Raw genomic sequence first — 23777 nt, forward strand, 5'->3', positions numbered from 1 at the left:
TAGAAATAACTTGAGACCCTGACAGGTGAATGGGCAGAGGAATCGATAACTTCAGTAAGAGATTCAAGATAAATGGTAAAAAAATTTAGAGGAAAACAAACTTTCACCAGACTGGTAGACGTGCAGAACCCATTTTCTTAAAGGGTGCACAGGGAGAAACACTTAACACTTTCAAGAAACTACTGAGGTGCAGTAATCTGAAGATTGAAAGCTGGAAAGTGGAATTAATAGAATTTAAGAACAATGATTTGAGGTGGGCCAGGGCATGAGTGCTAGAAGGTAAGTCAATTTACTCAAAAATACAGATTCTATTTAGAGAACCACACTTCTCCCACAAAAATAGGACAGGAGAATGCCTCCAAAAGACTAAAGTGAATGAAAGATGGCTAAATTACATGCATCAGATCAATGGGTCGCCCAAGTGTCGCCACAAAGCTCAAAGATCTTCTCTTTGTATGCAGCAGCCTTGCTATTAGGTTATTTTTGTTTTGACCAGCGTGATTACAATAGGCTGATCAACAACCCTCTGTTGTAAATTTCTTCTCATTAATAGTACTAATCTCCCATTTAAAGAATTCTTATGGAAATGGTGGTTCCAACAACTGCAACACAATGACCTACATTACAGCTGCATGTCCTTCAGCGCAAAGGCAAGTCACAACCCAGTTCCTCATGCCAGTACAGGGAATGTAGCCCAACACAGAGCAAGGACTCTTGTATATTGAATTGTCATCCAGGAATACTTACGTTAGGTTTTCATGGCTCATTGTACACTGTGCTCTGTAACAATATTGGCTCATGCTGGCCATAGTGGCATTCAAAGTAGGCAACTTCAAACATTATCCTCTCCACCAATAATCACCTCATTCTGCTCTCTGAAAACTTGAAGCCACATGGAAGTCTACAACCTGCTAACCTATCACTCCTGTTCTTTGCTCTGTTGTAAAAAGGGAATGTAGTAAACAATGGACCGTCAAGAACGAGGTTTAAAAATGACTTATTATTGCTTTGAAATATAATAATTATAAGACCATAAGATATAGGACCAGTAGTAGGCCATTCGGTCCATCGAGTCTGCTCTGCATTATATGTAATAGCTATTCATATGTTGTGACTTACAAAGCGCAAGGTATTTACCTGACAGCATGAGCCTCATAATAGGTATTGTTTGTGTTTTCTTGCACGGGCTCCGGAGAAAGTTGTGGTTCTTCCGGTTCCTCCTCAACCTCCTCCTCAGATTCTATAAAGTGCAGAGAGATTTAAAGAGACAAACTAAATTAGACATACGTCAACATTGAACATTAGACATACCTCATTACTAAGCTTTGGGAAGTCACATACAGAAGAATACATCAAAACTAAACTGCGACTAGTTTTGAAGAATTAATTTTAGTTTATAATGAAGGATTATCCAAAGATAAGAGGACAGCCAATAAAGAAATCCCTTTCTTCATTCATGAGCCATAGACCTTTGGAACACTCTATACCAAGCCGTTGTGGATACTCATCCCTATTTAAGCTGGAGATTCCTCATTGCAAAACATTGGCCATTTGACCAGCATTGAGCAGCACAGCTGTGTATCTGTTAACACTTCACCCTTGCTGAAGCTTCCATTCCCTTTGTATCAACTCCACCTTCCTCTCTCTGTAAAACTGTCCACCCACAACCCCACTGTCACTGACACATGAACTTTAAACTGCATTGCAAGCCATCACTAGTCACCCATTTCCACTTCCTTATCATCCAGCCACAGCTCATTAGTTGCTAAATCCCTCAACAGTTCCTTTATTACCTCAACATTTGATCATTCCTCAGATCCAGTCGACTTCAAATAATTTGTAAATCTAAGGTCATTAGAACTCTTTGCACTATTTATGCAGAGTTCTGTCAACCCATCAACCATAATTTGATTGACCTATTTTAGCAGCTAATTAATGTTTTGATTTTAGCATTCTCATTCTTATTTTCAAATCCATGCAAGGACATGCCTTCGCTACCTCTAACCTACTCCTTGATACTTATTTTCCAAAATTGTTAAGTTCCTACTCCTTTCCAGATCTATTGCATATCCATAACTGACAGCCAGGTCTTCAGCTGCCAAGAGTCTCAGATCTGTTATTCCCTCTGTCAAACACAGATATTTTTATGGCATTGCTTACTTGTATTCATAATCTCCATGAGGCTTGAGATCAACCCCTGTTGAATACGCTTCCATGGAGCATCATACAATGTCTTGTGATGTTAAAAGCACAATAACATGCTGAACTAACTACACCTCTGAGGAAGTGGGTCACATACCAGAAGTGGCTGGATGTCTTCTCAGAGCTGGAGGTGGGAGGAATCGGAGGGCGAGGGCACAAAGGAATGAGAGAGAAGGAGGAAGCAAAGCCAAAGATAGAAGTAGGGGAAAAGGGCCAGGTTCCAAGGAGAGAAGAAAGCACAAAGCAAAGGTTTGATAATGTATGGGAGGGTCAAGATAAAAGACAGGCCGCTAATAAAGAAAGCAGGCCTAGGACTGGAGATACGAGAGGGACCCAGCCAGCCATGGCAGTCTTCAGAAGCTGTCCTCAGGTTAAATGTTTAAGGATGAAACCTCACTGTCCTGTTCTGATTCCAGAATTGATCTGGGAAGCTTTCTATACAACAGTTAGAGGCTGTAAATACGAAGATAAGCAGAAGCAATAAGCAGACTTTCCTCAGACATTGTTTCCTTGTTAACCCAAGTACACTACTGTACACAGTGGGCAATAAATGGGCAAAGAGCGATGTGTTGAAATCACCAAGTGACTACACCTTAGATAATCAGTGGCTGTGGCTGCTGAACAGGAAATGGGGCTGCAGCTTGGAAGCAGGATAATTTCTACAATCTCAACTGGACCTTGAAAGAACTAACAAGCTTCATTAAAAGAAAGCTGCTATAAGCTGGAATCAGCAATTCCTAGAAAGGCAGCTAGGCTGGTCGATCACTACTTTATACAGATGGATAGTACTAGCCCAGGGTGCACTTAGTTTGCCTTTCAGAATTACAGCAAGTGGCACTGACTTTCATTTGTATATTGCAATGGATCTGTCCAAACATAAGACAATCCACCAAAAGATCCCACACAAGCTGTGAAACATGAACAGGACTGAAAATTGACCCAATGCCAAGTTTCAAGTAACAAACACCTTATTTGCAGTTCCTGTTAGTAGTTGATATTCCAATGTCGAAAATCGATATAATTTTTGTTAAAAATGCGAAATGAAAATATTTCAGCTTGGAGCTTAAGTCACTCCAGTAAATTTGCCAGCTGCAATGTTTAAACTTCTCACCTTCTTCCAGTTCTGCATCAGAATCAAACACTTCATCCTGGTAGCGAAATATATCATTGTGGACATAGAACTTGTTTGGAACAGAACCCTGAAATGTTTAAAAGAACAAAGGTTAGATTCCATGAACACCTTTAGTAGCATTGATGAATAACAGTAATGTTAATAAACTCCACCACATGTATACTGTACAGCCCACTTTTTATCTAGTGCTAACATAATTTTCCAGAATAAACAAATACTAATTTGCTCAAATGAACCCATCAATAATGCAAACAATATTAAAATATTAACCAAGAGATTAGATCTATTTTAGAAATATTAGAATTATATTTAAATTTAAAGTCTCTGATATATAAAGACTCTGCTAACGAGAGGTTGAATTCCATTAAGTGCTTTTTATCTGGTTGATTACAGTTACCACAACCAGGGAAGGTAGTGCGGATAAGCTCCCACTACCTATTAAATGAATCCAATGGTGTGTGTCTCAAATAGCCTCTGACAACTACAGGCCTTCATATGTGGCTTAGCTACTAAGCCCAACAGAACCATTTCTACTGACAGGAGAAGGGGCAAAGGCAGATTACTGCCGCATTAAAACCAGTCACTTCTGGCAGATGGAACTTGTCAGCCATGACTGGCAGCTCATGTAGAAGTAAAACTCTGATTTCAAACCTCTAGTGCCTTGCAGCTATACCCACTAAATGGAAAGGCTTCAGGAGAAAAATACGGAGCTGGAGTCCCTAAGGCAGTCCCTATGTTGAGTTCATCACTGACTGGCAACTTCTGCAACTCCAATGGTACCGGACTCTGCCATTCCTTTGGATTCATCAGCTGTGTAGAGAGGGCGGGCCTGCTACAAGGGCAACAGCTTGCTCTCCATATCATACTGCCTTGGCTTGCGCATCATGTAGACAGCTAGGATGCGATATCCATGGTCAACTCCAACCAACAGAGGGCCCCAATGGTTGCAACAGACTGAGGGCTACATCAACCTTGATTGCAATGCAACAAGACGATTGCCAGCGACATTTTGAAATACTGCATACCTCTGGTGCCAGGACAAATGTCTGCATGAACTTCCTCATTGGTTGACCATTGTTTGACAGCTCCCCCATCACCTGCACAACCACACCATCACCAAGGGTGGCATGTGCATCCACATGGCGAATCTTGGTATGGCAGTCACTGAACTGAAGGGACATAACCTTCTTGTGGATTTCCTGCAAGAAAGCAAGCAAGCACAGCTTATGATGAACAATGAACCTGATGTGGAAATGCAGTTGATTTGCTTAAATTCGCAAGATAAAATTTAGTAAATGAAAAGTTAATAGCAAATTCTGAAGCTTTATAGGAATGTACATGAGCATTGCAAAAAACAGAACAAATGCATTAACTGGCTTGTCTGCTGATGCAGTAAATTACTAAATTGAAAAGGATTTAGAAGATTGGGAAGTGTGCTTTGAAGCTCTGGTCACAGCTGTGAGGTGAGAGAATACAAGAGCAGGAAATGGACAAGTGCACCAAGACTGTGCGGTTTTAATACTGGATTTTAACCACATAAATGAGAGCGAGCAACTATTTCATGGAGTAGAAAGGTAGCAAAGTGTTTCGATGTTCTCAGGAATTTCTGCAAACAACATATCCTAAAACCAAACTTGCAGCTAAAGTTTGAGTGAGAATAATAAACCAGGTTTAGTTAGCTAAAAAGTACCTTAGCAATTATCCAGAAGGGATTGAAATGCAAATACTTCAAAAGGGAGAAGAACTAAGACCTTAGCTTGGGTTTGAGTTCAATAGATACTACTTAAAGTAAACCAGACAAATTTGTTTATAAGTAAAGCAAAAAAAAAAAATCACTAACAGGTGTATAAAAAAAGAGAAGCTAACTATTTATACCTTGAGGCCCTCTTCACCATTGCCATTGACTTCAACCAGGCCAACTTCAGGAATACATTACCAAAATACTACCAGCATGTCTTCTGTCTCATTATGGGCCCTAACCCTCCTGACCATTACCAAAGATGCGTACCAAGTCGCCCACCCCCGAGTCTACACTTGGCAAATCAGACCGCTACTCCTCTCTACATACAAATGGAAGAAAGCCGAAGATCCAGTACACAAAGTTGTGCTGGTCTGAGTTAATAGATAAGCTCCTATGTGACTGATTTGAGTCAGTAGACTGGCCCATGTTCAATGTTCGAAGACCCAGCTGCCAGCCTAGATAAGCATGTCACCACCGTCACAGACTTTATCAGCATGCGTGTTGAGGACAATCTGGGTGTTCCCAAACTGAAAACTATGGTTTATATGGGAGATCCACTCCCTGAAGTCCAGATCTGCAGCATTCAAATCAGGTGAACCCAACCTTTAAAAGAAATCTAGATACAATCTCTGTAAAGCTATTAGAAATGTCAAGAAACAATACCAGTCCAAACTCAAGTCCCAAACCAGCCATAGTTGTGACAGTGCTTACATGCTTAATGGGCTACAAAATGAAGTTGGGCAGCATCGCCAACAATAGCACATCCCTTCCCACTAAGCTTAACACATTCTATCATGCTTTTAACAGAAGGGGATTAGAATGTCACTATATACCCCAACAGTCTCTACTGCACCTGAACCCAGTCAACATTTTAGATGCACTACCACTTTTTGCTTACACTCTAAACCTCATACCTACACCACAGTGACTGTCCTGTGTTTCCATATGCCCTGATGCTGCTTAAGAGCTCCTCTTGCCAAGAGTCACTTTGTCACTTTATCATTTCCTGTCAGTCTCCTAATGTTCAGATACTCCTGTGCCTAGCATCACTTTATGAACATACAATCAGTCCACCTATGGCCACACTCAGTTTACTCGAGCATTGTGTCTCATTTTATACTTGTGCTTTTTATACTGCATCAGATTAGGAATAACAATCTTTTCAATCTCCTTTACACTCGTGTATTGAAGAATGACAATAAATAATCTTGATGGAAAAGTCAGTCCAAGTTTGCTTTCATAATGATGGACATCACTGCAATCAGTATAGACATAAGCAAATTTCAGAAATCTCTAATAAAAGGGGGAAACTGGGGCAAATGGACTTCCAATAGACATTGACAGACGTACACTTTGGATTTAGATATAGCAGAACCTGACATTATAGATGGTGAAAATTCAGAGACATTGGAGGTTCAGGTAAACTTGGGGTTCCACATGAATGATTAATCAAAATATTTAGTAATTCCTTTTAACATTTACAAAGGCATCTCCTGATGTGATACAAGACCAATTCACACCACAACGAAACTGAAAGAAAATGTGCTCAGTGCACGAGAGTTTTGCATCAGCACATCAACTATCACAATTATATGTTAATTTTAATAATAATACTTCCAAAAAGTACAAATACTTACAGCCTGGCCATAAACTGCTTCTGTGGGTTTTCCACTGCCATCCAAACCACCATGAACATAAGAGGAGGTCCTACCATAAAACCTGCAAGAAAAATGATTGGAAGTAAGCAAACCTTCAGGGAACAAATTTAAGATACATTTTCAAAGAAAATTATGGAACTTAATGCAAGGAACTGAAGTACAATTTGGCACAACCAGGTTTCAAGGTTTTATGCAATTAATTTCCAATCAAATAGCACTTAAATCTTCCTGTTGCTTGCTGGATTGCATCCACTCTAATATACAATTATATGGAATAAGATTATGGCTAGTCCCTCTTGCTCAATCTTCAATGATGTTACATTATATATAAAATGACTAGTTTGCATCTGACTAGTTTACATCCACTACCAGGGATTCCATCTTGGAACTCTACAGGGACCTGCTCTCCTCCTTAAAACTCACTAGTTTAATAAAACTTTCAATGTAGTGCAGATGCTGCAAGTCTGAGATAAAATAAAATGCTGAAAACCTATAACAGCATCTATGGAAACAGAAGCATGAACACTTCCAGCATTTTTTTTTCTCCACATTAACATTGATGCCAGTCACAATTGCAAATCACGGGCTCTTTGACTTCATAACCAACTGACAGCAATCAGTAAGGATAGGCAACAATCCCTCTGCCATGATTATTCTAGTGCTCCATAAGGTTGCAGCCTGCCCTACACCCTGTACACACGACTGCATAGCCAGATCCTGCTCTAACTTCATCTATAAGTTTACAGATGTTATAACCATAGTGGGCCATATCTCAAATGACAGCAAGTTGAAGTACAGGAAAGAGATAGAGAGCATCACAACAAAAATATTTCCCTCAATGTCAGCAAAACAAAAGAGCTAATTATTGACTTCAGGAAGGGGGCTGGGGGTGCATATACTCCTGTCTACATCCACAGTGTTGAAGTTGAGAGCTTCAAGTTCCAAGGAGTGAACATCAGCAATAACCTGTCTTGGTTCAATAATACTGATGTCATGACCAAAAAAGCTCACCAATACCTCTACTTCCTCAGCAGGCTAATGAAATTTGGCATGTCTCCATCGATCCTTAATTTTTAATTAATGCACCTTAGAAAACATTCTATCCAGAGGCATAATTGCTTGGTATGGCAACTGCCATGCATGTAAACACAAGGAACTGCAGAGAACTGTGCTGAGCAGTGTTTGCATCATGGAAATCAGCCACCCCTCTATGGACTCTGTCTAAACATCTCACTGTCTCAGTAAAACAGTCATCGAAATAATTGAAGATCGCACCCACACCAGATATTTTCTATTCTCCTGTTTCCCATCCAGCAGGAGATACAAAAACATGTATCACCAGGCTCAAGGACAGCTTCTATCCAAGTTTTCAAATTGTTGCCTGGATTGGGGAGCATGCCTTATGAGAATAGGTTGAATGAACTCAGCCTTTTCTCCTTGGAGCGACAGAGGATAAGAGGTGACCTGATAGAGATGTACAAGATAATGAGAGGCATTGATTGTGTGGATAGTCAGAGGCTTTTCCCCAGGGCTGAACTGGCTAGCACGAGAGGTTTTAAGGTGTTTGGAAGTAGGTACAGGGGAGATTTCAGGGGCAAGTTTTCTTACGCAGAGAGTGGTGAGTGCGTGGAATGGGCTGCCAGTGGAGGCGGAAACGATAGGGTCTTTAAAGAGACTCCTGGATGGCTACATGGAGCCTAGAAAAATAGGGGACTATGGGTAAAGCCTAGGTAGTTCTAAGGTAGGGACATGTTCGGCACAGCTTTGTGGGCCGAAAGGCCTGTATTGTGCTGCAGATTTTCTGTTTCTAAAAACAGACCTCTTGTACAATATGATGCACTCCTGACTTCACAAACCACTTTGTTATGATCATGCACTTGGTTTACCTGCACTGTACTTTCTGCATAGCTTTTACACCAATTATGCATTGTTTTACCTTCTTCTACCTCAAGGCACTGCAGAATGATTGATCAGTATGAACAGTACAAACAAGCTTTTCACTGAATCTTGGTACATGTGACTATAACAAACCAATACCATACTGGTTTTGACATATATTTTTGATATCGTTTATCTTTCTGGCACTAAATCAGATGCAACCCTTCAGCTAAACTCTGCACTGGTTGCCTTGGCCCAAATACAAGTCCAACGAAATGCTTCATTCATATCTGTATAAAATTTTTAGAGTGCTTGTTCATGGTAAGAGAAGGAAAAGGAATCATACGAGAGATTTAACACTAAAAGAAAGGGAGAGCTATTTCAGAAGTACGGAGAGGGTGAGGGGTGCTTAAACAAACATGAGAGCAAAAAGGGACAAAGCAATACCACAATTAAGAAAAACTCCATGGTACTTTATAACTGCATCAAAAGCAAAAGGGTAACCAGGAATAGAATAGAATAGAATGCACCATGGATGAGAGGAGAAATACATGCATGAAGCCAGAGGATGTGGTTAAGGTCTAAATAATTTTCAACTGCATTTAAACAGTAGTTGGAAATTTCAGTTTGGATATTGAACACATTAAGGTTTAAAGTATTAGGCATCTTAGTGGGCTCAAAGGCAGATACAGCCTGTGAAAAAGTCATTATATAAAATGTGTGTGTATATATATATATATATATATATATAAAAATTTGATCTTTTTTTGGAGAGGTAACTAAATATATTCATATGTGGTGATATGGTTTACACAGGCTTCAGCTGGGGTTTTGACAAGGTCCATGTGGATGGCTGATCTAAAAAGTTACAACTCTTGGAAGCTGAGGCAAGTTGGCAAAATGGGTCAAAAATTGGCTTGGTGACAAAGAGCATGATGATGAAGTGCTGTTTTTGTGATTGGAAGGCTTTAACCAATGTATTTCAAGGAGTCAGTGATGGAACTCCAAATTTTTATCATATACATCAACTTATATATACACTTGCAAATGACATGAAAATTGGTGGTCCTGTTGATAGTGAAGAGGGCACTCTTAGAGTGAAGTATAATACTGATCTGGTGATAAATTAGGTAGAGCAATGGTTGATGGAATTTAGTTCTGGTAAGCATAGGTGATATAAATTGTGAGGAAAGGTCTAATAAGAATGGACATTTACCAATAATAGTAGGGCCTTAGGGAATATCAAAGAACAAAGACTTGGTGGAAAAGTGCAATGATCCGTGAACATGACAGCATAGTTAAGATAGGTGTGAAGATAGTATATTTGCCCTCACTAGACAGGACTTAGAATACAAGTACAGGGAGATCATGGTACAACATTGTAATACACCGGTTAGGCCACAGCTGGAATATTATGTGCAGTTCTGGTTGCCACACCACAAGAAGGGCGTGCAGAGGAGACGTTGTCTGGGATGGAATGCTTCAGTTATAAGAGACTGGATAGATTCACTTTCTGTTCCTTGCAGCAAAGATAGGGTAGATACTAAGAAACTTTTCCTCATGACAGGACTAAATAGCTTTAGGTGAGGAATAAGATGTTTACAGGAGAATCTGAAAAAGAACATTTTCACAGAGGCTGGTTGCATTCCGGAATGCACTGCCTGCGAAGGGCAAATTTAATCATCTCAATGAACATTTAAATTGCCAAGCCACAGGAGTCTATACAACCAATGCAAATAAATGGGACTTTGTCAGCATAGATATGGTAAGCCAAAGAGCCTCGTTTTACACTGTATACTCAATGAGATATATCTATGATACAATGCTTCATTCCAACTGTTTATGTCAGTGTTGATATCGTTACTGGTGTAGAGTACCACTGATAGCAACTGGCTTAGTGCTTGAACAGATCACCTCTTCTGAACAAGCAGCAAAAAACTTCAAGCAGGAAATCCAAAACTAAAAAACACATGAAGTGTTGGAAGCATTCAATATATCAAGCAGCAATGAGAAGCAGAGTCAACATTTTAGGCTAAGGACCCTTCAACAGAAATGCAAGTGATAAAACACTTTCTCACTTCCTCATTTAATGAAAGGTGGTCAAGATGGTCCAAAATGTCGACTGTTTCTCTCCCCAATGATCCTGCTGTGTTTACACAATTTTGTTTTTATACTCTTCTGCACAACCTGGCCTCTTAACAACTCAATGCCCAAGGTGCTTCAAAGGAGTACCTCAAAACAAAATCTGACAGACACGTAGGGAGATATCAGCATCCCTCAACATCAGAAACAGAGATTCAAGAGGAAATCTTAAAGCTTGGGGGAAATCAATAAAGTGGAAGCACATCTGTAAATGGTATTCTACAAGTTGTCAGAAATGGAACAGCAATGAGTTCTTAAAGATTATAAGACTAGGATACATTGTCAGGAAAAAGAGCTTGATTTCAGAAAGATTGAAGGATACACAGGACAGGCTACTTGGCCCTTCTAATCTGCTTCAGCACTGAATGAGGTAACGCTGATCTTTTAACTGAGCACCACTTCTCTGTGCAACCTCCATATCCAAAGCCCACCTTTTCTTAGAATCCCCAACAGCATAGTTATGGCTGATCTCATGGATGGCATAAAATGGGGAAGCCAGCTAAAACTAGAATGTAGCACAATGTAATATTTCAACTGAAGAGAAACAAAGGCAGAGGAGTTAAAATGGTTTGCTCTGGAAAACTTCTGCGGATAAACACGAAGCAGGTAAGAGTGGAAAAGGACAACAGCTCATGCTATTTAATCAGGGCATGAACTTGCACAAAGAGGAACAAACAGTATTGGAAGTTAATGAAAAGGATATCACTATCAACAAATGACAAGTAGTTCATACAATGAAAAATTCAAGGATAAGCTACAATCATGTCTGATTACAGGCTTCTCGGGTAACAAATGGTTCTGTTTTTAGAAGTACCTAGAAGTTGATTTTGTCCACAAGACAGAAACTACACACAACTGACTGGGTACGGTGACCATACCCCCACAATATTGTAGTAAGTGGCATCAAAAGCATAACGACTGATAAAAGAAATTATTAAGAGTGGTGAGGAAACTAGCTCTGCCATTCATAGGAAATAAACATCTGCAAGTTGGGCATTCCCAACTCAGGGATGATCTATGTTGTAGGAGTAGTTTCTGAAGGCATTTAAAATCAATTAAAATTTGTAGCTACAAGGAGCTTCTGTTTGTATGCTGCTGAAAAGAATGTTGGATATTTATTCAAGGGATAGAAGCACTAAGTTCATTAAAGTTACATGACTCCTGCCAGAACAACGCACTTGAAAACACAAAAAAAAAATGAGGTTATAATGTGCAACTTGTCTAACATGTATTGCAATATATGCCGAATAACAAGGGCAGCACAGAATTAACCAACCAGGTACTGGAGTAGAATTAATATTGGCACAGCAGAGACAGTCTTGGCAAACATTAACTGATAATCACAAATAAAAAAAAATGAGAGTAACATTAAAGCTTTTGCTTGTGGTACAAAACAATGGTTTTCTTTGAAGGAGTACATTCCAATCTGTGTTATCTGAGCGGCATTACTGAAAATGGACAGAGTTGATGTTGCTCAGCTCAACACTGTTACAAATTACATTTTAATGCAGACATTCTAGTTTATCACTATGGAATACTCAAATGAGAGCAACTATGGAGAATGACTAGAAAATTTATGCTCAACAATACTACCGCTGAGGTCATGGAAACATTACAGGACAATAGACGTAATTTGTTGCAAAGGTATCGCAACTACAGCAGTACACTTACTCTTTTAAATACTCCATTATTGTGAAAGCAATTGCTACACAAGACTCCAAAAGTCAGTAACATTAATTGTTAGGATAGCTTCGATCAATAAATTCAGAAGGAAGATAGGATTGCAATTTTCAGAACTACTGCACTCTCTTTGGTAAGCTCGAAGTATAATCTTGTCATTATATTTTGTCCATGAAATATACACTATGAAAAGTTGGAGCTATTGAGTTAACAACCTTCCTTCCTCCCCACCCCCCAAATATCCTGGCAAAATTGCTTTTGCATCTCAATTTTGCTCAATCAGGAAAGGCCTAATTCAGTCACAATAATTTTTCCAGTTGATTTACACCAAGGAACTACACAATAATTCAACCTCAAATAAATCCTCATGGATGAAGAGAATAATAGACTCTCACAAACTATGTATCTGTGATCTCATTTACACTCAGACACATCGAGTTTCTGCACGTCAAATTTATCCACACACCAAATGTTAAGAGAGAGAGAGATTTTAAACTGGGTCAATGTCACAATATAAATGGAAAAGAAGAGAAAGCACAAAGGCTAAGTCCATTAGCAAACAGGAGCTGAACAACAAAGGAGACACAGGACGCTGCAGATGCTGGAAATGTAGACCAATGCAAAAAGCTGCTCTGATGAAGAATTTTGACCAGAAACATAAATTTTCTAAATCCCCTCCATAAATGCTGCCTAACCTGCTTAGTTTCTCCAGCTTCTTGTGTTACTGATCAACAAAGGCACCTGTTGCACTTCAGAAAGAGTCTAGCCTACATGGACATTAAATACCAAATTAATTTGGCATTCAATCAAGACTCAAAGTCCTGGAAACCTGTAGCTTCCAACCACTATTACTCAAATAAAGTGCTGTCAAATGGACAGACTGATGACAATACATCTTGCTTGACTTCACTACCTCATAAACGGAAGCATGATACATTAAGCATTCTGTATTCCGGCAAAGTTCTCAAACAATTTATAACATTCAAACACTGTCCACATACAATGCCTTTCAGAAAATATGAGTCAATGACACCTTAGCAATAGAATCACAAGGCAATTAAATAGTTGAAGAACTATTAATACACATAAAACTCATAAATGGACATTTCTTCTCTAGAAAAATATTGTGTTTTTTTTGCAGTAAACTGTTCTATATTGCCTGGAAGATGGGAACAGTCCCTAAGTGACATTCAGACGGCGAATTGGAGAAGTAAACCAAAAGATTGTAGAGAAAGAGCAATGGAATTTCTTTCAAGCATCCAGCATAGGAATGAAAGGTGAAATGGCCTCTGGTTGTGCTGTGATTCTCTATGATTCTAATAGGACCTACGTATCTGATAATTACAAACACAGTAAACTGCTGCATTACACATAAAGGTTTTTCCCTCGTAAATTCCAGAAGAACAGACTTTTACTCTGCATCTCAGACTCTTTGATAGTAATCTGTGAATTCTACAAGGGCAAATTTCCATTATCCAAAATGATGTAATGCAGGGATTGGCTGTACTCTGCACTTCAGCTATTATAGAAAAGCATTTGAACACATTTAAGCATCAGTGGGAATACATTCCAAAACTCCTTCGATCCTCTATAAATCACTCAATATTCTCCAATTTTATTCTACATTTACTTGCTATGTAATCCCAAATTCACTTGGGATTAATTTCCAAATGCCATTTCCTAATTGATTAGGCCACCTAGACATTCCTGCAGTCTAAACATTTCTTTCTCACTATCAAACAGAGTCAAATCTATTGTTATCTTCAAACTTCTTTACCATTCCCCCCCCCAAAAAAAAATCTCTCTGAATCATTCTTATAAAAAGCTAAATATTGAGCATTGAGCCTTATGGAACCCATCGGTAGTAGTTTTGCAGTGACATGTATGTTCATCAAAAGCTAGCCCTTGATTCTAGCCACTGAGGCAATTTGTGTCCAATTTCTCATTCTTGCTAGGATTTCTGTGGGACTGATCTTTTCAAGAGAAGCTTGCTATACACAGTCTTATCAACAACCGTCCTAAGTGTCCATGTAGATTACTAAAAACTGAAACCCTTCATCTATTCTAGTTACTTCCTCAACTTAGTCACACACCACCTCCTTCTAACATAATCAAAAGAAAAATGCTGGAAGACTCAGCCAATCAAAGATCTGTGGAAAGAGGAACCGGTTATTGTTTTGGGTGAGGGACATCACATCAGAACAGATCTATTTGACTGGCCGAGTTCTTCCAACAGTTCTCATTTAGTTTCCAGCCTCTGCATTTTTGCTTTCTCCTTTAACAAATCTATGCCTTTTCAAAGCAAGAGACAATGTCCCTCAGAAGTGATCCTATTAACATGTCCATTAGAGGCTCTAGATTTGATAGTCCCGTTCTGTGAAAGCACGTCAGCCCTGAACCCTTTAAATATATTCCCCATGGCTTCACGATGTACATTCAAGTTCAAGCCTGCTGTTATTAAATCAAATCTTGATAATACTAATATTAGTCTTGCCCCAATTTTAAATCCTTACCCATAATTTATCTTTGTCCCTTATCATGACTAAGTTATAAATTATTGCACCAAACCAGCTTCATTCCTAAAGCTTTCACATCCTTCCTTCAATGAGGTGACCAGAACTGCCATGTGTTGTCTAACCAGTAAGTTATAGACCTGCAACATTACCTTGTGGCTCTCGAACTCAATCCCCTGTCTAAAGGATGTCAGCATAACATGTAATTCCCTAACTACCTTCTGTGTGTCTTGCATTCTTCCACTTCCTCATCCAGGACATTTATAAAAAACACAAAGAGCAAAGGCCCCAGAACAAACCTGAATCCTTGCAGCTAGGCTTCCCTGGATCTCATGCCTCCTGACTTCTAGAATAAACCTACCATGGGGAACCTTGTCAAATGCTTAACTAAAATCCACTGCCTTACCTTCAATTTGTTTTTTCACTTCACCAAAGAATTCAATCAGGCTCATAAGCCATGGCCTGCCCTTCATAAAACCATGCTGACTATCCCATATCAGACCATCTTCCTCCAAATGCTCAAATTCTGCCTTGAAGAGTTCTCTCCAATAATTTGCCCACTACTGACATAAAACACAGCTGTCTACAAATCCCTACGTTATCCCTTTTCCCTTCCTTGCACAAAGGAGTAACACTTGTCACCAAATCTTCCGGTACCACTCCCATGGCCAAAGAGGATTCGAAGATCATCGCCAAAGGCACAGCAGTATCTTCCCTCACTGTAGTAATTTGGAGTATCCTGTCCAGCCACGGGAGATTTATCTATCTTAATGTTTTTCAATGATTCCAGCACATCATTTTTCTTAATATTGACATGTTTACACACAAAGTCTTGACTGACTTTGACAGACATCAAACATCTCAACATCAAGACTGAAGCAAAATAAGTCATTAAGGACCTCCCCAGCTCTTCTGACTCCAGGTACATGCTCATTCTATCTCTGATTGGTCCCACCCTCACTCTAGCATCCTCCTGTTTTTCATATGTGTAGAATGCCTTGGGGTTTTCATTAATCTAAATTGCCAAGGCCTTCTCATTCCCCATTCTAAAACCCCCTTCTTGGCTACCCTGTAACTAACCCTTGCTTCCTAAACCTTAAGGATGCTTCTTTCTTCTGCTTGACTAGATATCTGACATCTCGTTAACCATGGCTCCTTCACCCTATCACCTTCTCCCTGCCTCAATGGGTCAAACCTATCCAGAACCTCATGCAAGTACTCCCTAAATAACCTACACATATCCATTAGGCATTTCCCCAAGTACATCTGTTCTCAATTTAGACTCCCAAGTTCCTACCCAATATCATCATAATTAGCCCTGCCCCAATAAAATACTTCGAGAATTAGAATCAGGTTTAATATCACTGGCATACATAGTGAAATTTGTTTTGTAGTAGCAGTACAATACACAATAAAAATTATAAATCACAATAATTATATTAAAACATACACATATACTGTATGTATGTAATTAAATTAGTGCAAAAAGAGAGCAACCAAAATAGTGACAGTGTACATTGTCCATTCAGAAATCTGATGGCTGATGGGAAGAAGCTGTTCCTGGAACGAGTGTGTCTTCAGGCTCCTGTACCTTCTCCTTGATGGTAGCAATGAGAAGAGAGCATAGCTTGGGTGATAAGGTGTCCTCAATGATGGACGCTGCCTTTTTGAGGTATCGTCCTTTGAGGATGTCCTTGATACTGGAGAGTCTGGTGTCCATGATGGAGCGGGCTGAGTTTATAATTTTCTGCAGCTTTTTCCGATACTGTGCAGTAGACCTTTCATACCAGATGATGATGCAAGTAGTTAGAATATTTTCCACTGTACACCTGTAGAAATTGGCGAGCGTCTGCGGTGACATACCGATTCTTCCCAAACACCTAATGAAATATAGCTACTGTTGTGCCTTACTCATAATTACAGCAATATGTTGGATCCCAGGATAGATCCTCAGAAATGCTGAAAAACAGGTTTGAAAATGCTCACCCTTTCCACTGCTGATAGCTCAATGAGGACTGGTGTGTGTTCCTTTTACTTCCCCTTCCTGAAGTCCACAATTCATTTTCTGGACTTACTGATGTTAGGTTGTTGCTGCAGACCACTCAACCAGCTGATCGATCTCATTCTTGTGACCCTCTCTGTGACCATCTGAAATTCTGCCAACAATATAGTTGGGTCCTTGGGCAAATTTATAGATGGCATTTGAATTGCGTCTAGCCACACTATTGTGGGTGCAGAGAGAGCAGAGTAGTGGGCTAACCACGCATCCTATAGGTGCGCCAGTGTTGACTGTCGGCAAGGAGATGTTATTTCCATCCACAGACTGATCTCCTGGTTAGCAAGTCAAGGATCCAGTTGCAGATGGTGGCACAGAGGCCTAAGTTTTGGAGTTTGTTGATTAGAACTGGGGGCATGACTGCATTACATACTGAGCTGTAATCAATAAACAGCAGCCTTACTATTTTGGTGATAGGCAAATTGCAGTGGGTCCTTGCTCAGGCAGTTGATTTTAGCTATGATCAACCTTTCAAAGCACTTGATCATAGTAGATGAGAGTACGACTGGGTGATAGTTGCTCTATTTTGGCACTGGTTTGATTTTGAAACAGGTGGGAATCTCTGATAGCAATAGTGAGAGGTTGAATGTGTGTGTCCTTGAACACTCCCGCTATTTGATTGGCACAGGTTTTCAGAGCCGTACCTGGTACACCATCAGGACCTGACACTTCGCGAGGGTTCACCCTCTAGAAAGATGTTCTGAAGTCAGCCTTCAAGACAAAGGTCACAGGGTCACCAGATGCTGTACAGGTGTAGTTTTATTCCCTCTTTCAAAGTGTGCATAAAAGATGTTAAGATCAACTGGAGTGAAGTATCACAGCCATTCACGTTGTTATGTTTCGCTTTATAGGAAGTATGCAATGGCCCGCAAACTGTGCCAGAGCTGACGTGCTGATTCCGTTTCTAAGAATTGTTGTTTAATAGCCCTTGAAATAGCCTTCTGTAGGTGGTACCTGGACTTCTTATATAGCTCTGGATCACCATATATAGTCCTAGGTCTACAGATCTAGCCCTTAATAGACCATTGAACTCTGGTTCATCAATGGCTTTTGATTTGGGATGTCCAGTATGATCTCAAAGGCACACACTCATCCACACTGGTCTTGAAGAACTCAATGACAACTATGGCGTAGCTCACACCTAATTCCACTCCATCTAAAGCTTTTGCGCTGAGGTGCCAATCAATATTTGGGAAGTTGAAGTCAAAACAAAAACCGCTACTTTTGCACCTTTCCAAAACTACCTCCTCAGTGTTTCTGTTTCTATTGGGGAGGAGGTGTCTATAGAATACTCCCAATAGAGTGAATGCTCCCTTGCACCCACACTGACTCAGTAGACAATCCCTCCACAACAACTCCCCCTTCTGATTTGGAATACCACTCCTGCACCTCTAATCTCTACTTGAAACATCTAAACCTCAGAACATCAAGTAGCCATTCCTGCCCTTGTGACAGCCAAGTACCTAATGGCCACAACATCATAGTTCTTTGAAATGATCCATGCTAAGTTCATCACCTTTGCTCTTGGTACTTCTTGAACTAAAATAAACACTTCAACCTATCCCACTGACCGCAATTTTGCTCTATCCACTGCCAATCCTTCCTCTCAGTCTTTCCACATGCTGCACCCACTGTTACACAACTGGCCCATCTCCTGACCTGTCACTCTTGTTCCCATACTCCTGTCAAACCATTTCTAACCTTCCCCAACAGCTCTAGCAAACAATTACACAAAGATATTGGCCCTCCTTAAGCTCAGGTACAAACCATCCCATTTGTACAGGTAACACACATAAAAGTTGCTGGTGAACACAGCAGGCCAGGCAGCATCTCTAGGAAGAGGTACAGTCGACGTTTCCGGCTGAGACCCTTCCTCAGGACTAACTGAAAGAAGAGCTAGTAAGAAAATCTCTTACTAGCTCTTCTTTCAGTTAGTCCTGACGAAACGTTGACTGTACTTCTTCCTAGAGATGCTGCCTGACCTGCTGCGTTCACCAGCAATTTTTATGTGTGTTGCTTGAATTTCCAGCATCTGCAGAATTCCTCGTGTTTCCATTTGTACAGGTCATACCTTTCTCTGAGGAGATCCTAATGACCTAAAAATCTGAAACACTACCCACCTACACCAATTCTTCAGCCACAAGTTCATTTGCCAAATCACCCTATTCTTACTCTTACTGATGCATGGCACAAACAGCAATCCAGAAATTACTACCCTTGAGGTCCTGTTATTCAGCTCCCTGTATTTCTCTCTTCAGGACCTCATCCATTTTCCCACCAATGTCATTAGTAATACGTACCATGACTTCTGGCTGTTCACCATACCTCATAAGAATGCCGCTGATCTGATCAGAAACATCCCTGACCCTGGCACTTGGGAGGCAATATGCCATCCGAGCCTCTATCATGGCCACAATATCCCATCTGTTTCCCTGTCACCAACGCTCTCTTCTCCCTACTTCCCTTGAGCCACAGAGCCAGACGCAGTCTCTGCAGCTTTCCCCAACAGAATCAAAACCGGTATACTTGTTATTGAGAGGAATGCCACAGAGGTACTCTGCACTAACTGCCTATTCCCGTTCCTTCCCCTGACGGTCACCCAGCTACCTGCCTCCTACAACTTATAGGTGACTATCTCTCTGTAGTTCCAATCTATCACCTCCTCATCCTTCCAAATGAGTTGAAGGTCACCCAGTTCCAGCTCCCTAACATGGTCAGATATTATATGCATTGGATTCCGTGCATCCTATATGCTTTAAGATTGTACCCTATTTAGACTTCGTGTATAGAGAGCTGCCTTTCTGAATGTAAATTTCACCGGCCCCAAGGAGGCTTATTTTTCCCCCACAGAAAATCAGCCTCATTAGTGCTCCCAGTAATAGCTTCCAACACTGCACTTAACAGAATCAAGGCAGCTTAACAGCAAAACACAGATGGCTGTCACATTTACACCAGCACTGACAGAGTTACTTGATGAATTAACTTAGATTTTGGAAAAGCCACTGGTACAGTCAAAAATTATCAAGACAGAAATGACTTTCATACCAAAGGTGCCCAGGGCATGAGGTATGTGCTTATTGGAATAAGCATTCCCAGTCCACATTTGCGAAACCACCCAGGTCCAGTAAAGGTGGGCATTGAACTAGCTAAACTAGCCAAAGCAAATGGATATCTCTCAGGCTAGTATCAACTCTATTAAACACTCAGCTGAATATAAAAGTAGGTTTAACAGTGTCCAACCAGCTGATATTAAGATAATGCAACAAGCAACACATTTCTAAATCTTCAGATCTTATTCATTAACCATGCTGATAAGATAAAAGATTTAGGAGCAGACCACCTGGCCCCTCAAGCCTGCTTTGCCTTTCATCAAAAATCACAGCTCATCTTCTATTGCAGTTCCATTTTCCTACATTATCCTAACATCCATGCATTCCCTTAATATCCTAAAGTTTATTGACCTCTGTTTGGAGTTAACACATGGCTGAGTTCTACAGATTTCCAGAGTAGAGGATACCAAACTTTGAGTAAAGAAACTTCCTATCTCAACACAAATTACCCTCCCATTACCCTGGGACTATGACTTCTCAATATCTTCCTGAACCCTCCCTGCCAAGCCCTGTAAGATTTTGTTTAGAAGTTTCAAAGAGATTACTTCTCATTCTTCTAAACTCTAGAAAACTCTTTCCTCATACATCCCTTCCAAGAAGCAAGCTAGCAGACTGGTGGATCTTTTTTGCACTCTCTCTTTTGAGGCAAGGATACCAAAGTGTCCAACTTCAATTAAGTCACTTGCTGTCTGTCTGTCTCAGAACCGGCCTTTTCTGTTGCAACTCACCCATCCTCGAGTTTTCCTCTCTCCGTCAGCTCACCATGAGCTGCTGCAATATTTGCAACACATTGTCACTCAATGTCAACAAGCACAAGGAATTGATTGTGGACTTCAGAAAGGGAGGTTTGGGAGAACACACCAATCCTCATTAAGGGATCAGCAGTGGAAAGTATGATCAGCTTCAAGTTCCTGGGTGTTAACATCTTACAGGATCTGTCCTGGGCTTGACACACTGATGCCACACCAGTAGTTATACTTCACTGCGAGTTTTAGTATGTTACTAAAGATTCTTGCAAATTTCTACTGATGAACAGTGGACAGCATTTTGATTAAAGCCTCAGGCAGCAACACAACTAAGGTGTATGGTCAAAAGAGTCTGCACAGGCCTGTAGACTCAAGCTCCATCCTCCCCATAAGAACATCTTCAAAAGGTGGTGCCAAGAAGACAACATATTCTCACCATCTGGGACATGCCCTCGTAATCAGTACTATCAGGGAGGTGATACAGGAGCCTAGAGGCACACACTCAACATTTTAGGAAGAGCTTCATCTCTATACCTTCAAATTTCTAAATGGCCAATGAACACTGCTTCGCTACTCTTCTTTTGCAATTTTGCGACTTTAATTTTTATGTCTTGCTGTCTCACAATGAGAAGCATTGATCGTGTGGCTAGATAGAGGCTTTTTCCCAGGGCTGAAATGGCTAGCACGAGAGGGCATAGTTTTAAGGTGCAAATAGGTACAGAGATGTCAGGGGTAAGTTGTTTTTTTTTTAAATGCAGAGGGTGGCGAGTGTGTGGAGGCGGAAACAATAGGTTCTTTTAAGAGACTCCTGGATAGATACATGGAGCTTAGAAAAATAAAGGGCTATGGGTAAGCCTAGGTAGTTCTAAGGTAAGGACATGTTCGGCACAGCTTTGTGGGCCGAAGGGCCTGTATTGTGCTGGTAGGTTTTCTATGTTTCTATGTCCTAGGTTTCTTCAACAAATTTCACATCATATGTTGGTGACAATAAACCTGATTCTGTATAATCATCCTAACTTCCCTTTAACTCACATGAGTGGAGCTGCAACTTTTAAGATTTACAATTTATTCCCACGCCAATCATGGCCTCACAAGATTGCAAACATGCTCTCCTTTCTGCCACCTTTCCCTGCCTCTTCTCTGCAATTTAATAATACCTGTTTTCTCATTTCAAACCTGAAAACCCAACTTTGTTTCTCCCAAAAATGTTGCCTGACTGCTGAATGTTTTTAGCATTCAGTTTTTATTTCAGGCTATAAAAATGGTGAGAGTTGCTATAGAAATAGAAGATCCCCTCCCCCACAGGAGAAAATAATGGAGCTAAAACATATGTCTCGACTCTGTAGCATTCATCATTATGGCAAATATCTTTTGAAATAATTCAGATAACAAGAATAAGTTAAAAATAAATACCTGTGCAAGAAGTCTGGTGCCTTGTTCAGCAAGGTATAGTACTGCCTCACAAACTCCCGCCCGACAAGCAGGGGACTTGGCTTCTCCATCACCATTTCTTTGGTACACAATGACGCTTACTGAAGAAGAAAGGTGTTAATTGTTTACTTCCTTTTCCTGTAAATGTGCAACAAATCAGCATGGTTACCTCATTTTCCCCATTCTATGTGCCCTGAAACCCATTACAGAGACAAAGAGAGCACACCCTCACTGATGTTCCAGTCTGAAGCCATCTCTATTCTAAACAAAATTTATTAGCAATGTGAAACAAAAACTGAAGGGTGGACCCAACTGTAAGCAACCAATTGTGAAGCCAACAAATTCAATATACATTAATATGTATTTAAAGTGTAAACAGAAACTACTGCAAAAGCTCCCAACAACAATTTAGAAAAATGCTGCAACAAATGGAAAGAAAATCCATGCACAATTCTCTTTGGTGGTCCCTTGAGCTGAGAATGAAGTGCTTCCACTCCAGTTCCTTGGTCACTGAGATGAGAAAGCTCATATGATAACCACAGACACAGGTGGATGGACTGAAATTAGGAGGCGGGAAGAGGTGATAGCAGCGTGCCACTCGTGCGCAGCTCTCCGGTGAAAATGATATCGTATCCGTTAAATAGGGGCCACGGACAATTCTGATTTGATGAAGACCGACGTGAAAGCACAGAGGAACATCTGGAGAAATTTCTGAACTGCTAGTTCACTGCCATTGTTACTGCATGATCGAGAATCTTCTGGAGGGAAGGCCTCAAAATCCCCGGCTTTGCCTGCTGCTGGCGACCGAGACTGAGGTCGAATCGTTCGGATAGAGATGGTGCTTGGTACTCGGTGTCGGAGGGCTGATCGCAGGCTCGAAGTTTTCGGACGACTCAGGGTCGGACTGTGGTCAGGCATAGCAGGGAGAGTTTTCTTCCCTCTCCTGTCTATGTGAGATGAGGGACTTTCGAGAAACTTTGAACTCTCTTACTGTGCCGTGGACTGTTCTTCATCAGGTTATGGTATTGTTGCACTGTTGTAACTATATGTTATAATTATGAGGTTTTGTTAGTTTTTTTCAGTCTTGGTATGTCCTGTGTTTTGTAATATCACACCGGAGGAATATTGTGTCATTTCTTAATGCGTGCATTACTAAAGGACAATAAAAGAGGACTGTGTGTCCTCATAATCTAATCTAAAGAAAATCTAATCTGAAGTATTAGGATGACAAGGGAGCAAGAAGATGGTAGCATTTACAGTGCGCTTCTCTGCACTCCAAACAAAAGGACTCAAGGTTCAAAGTGTTATCCCAAATGCTCTTTCTCATTTGCAATACTCATGGCCAGTGACTCCCATCATTCATTGTCTTTGATATACATTGCCAAGAAAGTTTTGATCAATTTCTTCTGTCACCTAAAAAAAGTATAGATTAGGGTATGTCCAGGGTCAGGCACATGAATAACATGGTCTGTACATCTGAGCCAAATA

The 23777-nt window shown here is 40.4% G+C and overlaps 1 protein-coding gene across 2 annotated transcripts in view; it reads right to left on the minus strand.

Moving 5' to 3' along the window:
• The window catches only part of g3bp2a (G3BP stress granule assembly factor 2a), a 36216-nt gene that overhangs the window by 9677 nt on the left and 2762 nt on the right, over positions 1-23777 (minus strand). For both annotated transcript variants that reach the window (XM_072256530.1, XM_072256531.1), the window contains exons 2-6: positions 22272-22390; positions 6713-6794; positions 4360-4533; positions 3314-3401; positions 1138-1240 (exon numbers count right to left, since the gene is read on the minus strand). In XM_072256530.1, coding sequence (XP_072112631.1) covers positions 1138-1240; positions 3314-3401; positions 4360-4533; positions 6713-6794; positions 22272-22366 — 542 coding nt within the window. In that variant the 5' untranslated portion in view covers positions 22367-22390. The remainder of the gene's footprint in view (positions 1-1137; positions 1241-3313; positions 3402-4359; positions 4534-6712; positions 6795-22271; positions 22391-23777) is intronic.

The sequence above is a fragment of the Mobula birostris genome, chromosome 4, assembly GCF_030028105.1.
Source record: "Mobula birostris isolate sMobBir1 chromosome 4, sMobBir1.hap1, whole genome shotgun sequence".
NCBI lineage: Eukaryota > Metazoa > Chordata > Chondrichthyes > Myliobatiformes > Myliobatidae > Mobula > Mobula birostris.